Genomic DNA, 2,500 nt, shown 5'->3' with positions numbered 1-2,500 from the left:
TCGCGTACGTACACTAGTCGACTACCAACACACTATATATACATATATTCCTTTCGCTCCCTCTTACTATTCATAATTCGCCGTGTTTAATTTCTCACTGACACCGTTCTCCTTGTCTCCCTCTCGCCCGCGTCTGTTTCTCACGGGGACCTCCTTTTCCCCCGCGTTCCTGCCCCTGAGTGCCAGGACCCCCTTCACGGCCGCCACCACCAGCAGGAGGACGCCTAGTCCTACTAACACCCAGGTCCCTACGGTAACGAGGGTGAAGGGCAGGGTGAGGGTGCGGTGGAGCGCCTGAGTGCGTTCGAGGGGCACCACGGCGCTCTCGTTCACCCACAGGATGGGGAAGATGACATCGCTCACATTCCTGAAGGAGGGGAGGTTGCTGTAGCGCCGCAGGGGCATGTTCACCTGAATCCGCTTGGCCGCGCGCATGGTGACTCCGGTGGTAGGCTCGATGTCCAGGTAGGTCTCGTGCTCCTCCGCGCGGGGGCGGAGTCCCACCACCTGCTCAGCATCCTCGGGATCTCCCTGATAGAAGTGCGGCGTTGACATGACCACTGGCGCCCCCTTCCGGCACGGGGATACGTTGATCATGGACGCCCGGCAGGTGAAGTCGTCCGTGCAGTAGCACTTATTCTCGGGGGTGTTGGCCAGGAGGCGGTCGGGGAGCACGTACCGGTACAGGGTGACGGGCCCGTGGCTCACCTCGCGCTGGAACTCCGCGTATATGGAGCGACACAGTTCCGCCGTGTAGAGGCGCACCGGCTTCTTCTTTAACACGGGCTGAGGAAACTGATTACCGCTCGTGCCATTGATCATGTTGCAGGTGTTGCCCCCCCACATGTCATTCTTCCAGAAGCTGACGTCGCTCTCCCCCTTCCAGCTGACGATGTTCTGGTAATCCTCCATCCCCTTCACGCCCGTGTACACCGTGTACGTGCCGTCGTTCGTGTTGTTCTTGGGGTAAAAGAAGCCGAACTTCCCCGTCAGCTGGACGGGGTCCTTCGTCAGGGCGCCGATGCTGCCTAGCATGGGCTCGTCGTAGCCGTGGAAGAGCAGCTCGCCCACGGGCTTGGTGACGAAGGGCTCGACGCCGAACCGCATGAACCACATCTCCACCAAGGCCTGGACGCCGCCGGAGAACTTGGAGAACCGCGAACCCAGGCTCATCATGACGGCGTTGATGGTGGTGATCCGGTCGCTCTCCGCGAGGCCCTCCGACAGGTCCTCGCGGAACACGAAGGTCTTGTTCTGCAGATACGTGACCGTGCCCTTCTCATCGTCGAACTGGAGGTCGTACTTGAGTTGTTTCTCGGCGTACGTGTAAGGACCCACTTGTTGCAACACCGGCTTGGCACCCGCTAGCACCTCTTCCTTATTGGTCAAGTTGAAGATATAAAACTGCATGAAGATCGGCACAGGTGGCGACTTGAAGGACTCGAGCGTCTTGGAGCCCGGCTTGAGCATCAGCTTGTTGGCGAGAATGTTGTCGAAGACGCTTTGGAACTTGGCCTGAAAGCACAGACTCCCGACGATGAGGACGACCCCCACCGTCACCAAGATCGCGATTTGGATCTTCACATTCATCTTGGCTAAGGTCGTGTGTTGCGACTCTTCGGCGCCGTTATCGCAGACTCTGTTTATTGTAAATGTGTTTTTTTCCTTTTATCTTTACTGATTGTGTCACTGATATGTGAGACCTCTAATTAGGCTGCGAAGTCACAGTATTTTATACATAAAAAACACAACTTATTTCCCTAACTATCTATCTCTTCCTCACTGGTACAAACCTGCCACCACGACAGAACATACGTGCATCACCTCTCGCGGTCACCACATGATGATGATGATGATCTTAATTAATTCACCGATCGCTGTCCTGACTTAGTCGTCGCTTCCACCACCGACAACACCGCGACACCACGACAATTCCTTCCACTCAGGCTCCGCGTCGCCGCCGTCTGCGAACCTCCGCGCAGGTGACAGAACCCGCACCAAAATACCCTCCACTCCGCCACACCTGGTAAGCGCGGCTCCACGTGGATCGGCCCGGGAGACGCGCACAGAACGCATGCTTCCGCCCGCGCGCGCTCTCTTCGAATGGCGTGGACGTCGCGCCGCGTGCTGGGTGACGGCCGGTCGCGGCGGCGGCGGTGGCGAGGAGGAGGAGGAGGAAGAGGAGGAGGAGGAGGAGGAGGAGGAGACTCGAGTGCAGCGACGCCCCCCCTGAGCTGAGCCAAGCCAAGCCAGTCCAAAGCAGCAGCAGCGCGTCTCGGCTGCCTCCTCTCCGTGGCAGCGTGGGAGAGGAACTGCTCGTGTTGGCGGCGGCGAACCCTGAGCTCTGCTGGCCGGCCCGCAGACGCCCAGCTCCCCCTCGGTAACCACCGCTCTAGTTGTTTTTTCTTTGCGCCTCGAGATGGAGCAGGGCATCAGGCTGAGGGAGGAGGAGGAGGGGGAGGAGGAGGAGGAGGAGGAGGAGGAGGAGGAGGAGGAGGAG

At 59.1% G+C, this 2,500-nt stretch overlaps 1 protein-coding gene across 1 annotated transcript in view; it reads right to left on the bottom strand.

The window, feature by feature from the left end:
* The window catches only part of LOC122257387 (lysosome membrane protein 2), a 2,865-nt gene extending 521 nt beyond the window's left edge, over positions 1–2,344 (bottom strand). Inside the window, exon 1 of the mRNA XM_043022652.2 lies at positions 1–2,344. This exon is cut by the window's left edge and continues 521 nt beyond it. Coding sequence (XP_042878586.2) covers positions 67–1,590 — 1,524 coding nt within the window. The 5' untranslated portion in view covers positions 1,591–2,344 and the 3' untranslated portion in view covers positions 1–66.
* Positions 2,345–2,500: the final 156 nt, after the last annotated feature.

This window comes from Penaeus japonicus, unplaced genomic scaffold (assembly GCF_977035675.1).
Source record: "Penaeus japonicus unplaced genomic scaffold, GWHDUDI00000001_assembly GWHDUDI00000001, whole genome shotgun sequence".
Classification (NCBI taxonomy): Eukaryota; Metazoa; Arthropoda; class Malacostraca; order Decapoda; family Penaeidae; genus Penaeus; species Penaeus japonicus.
The sequence above is the reverse complement of the archived record's forward strand: the minus strand, read 5'-3'. Positions and strand labels throughout refer to the sequence as shown.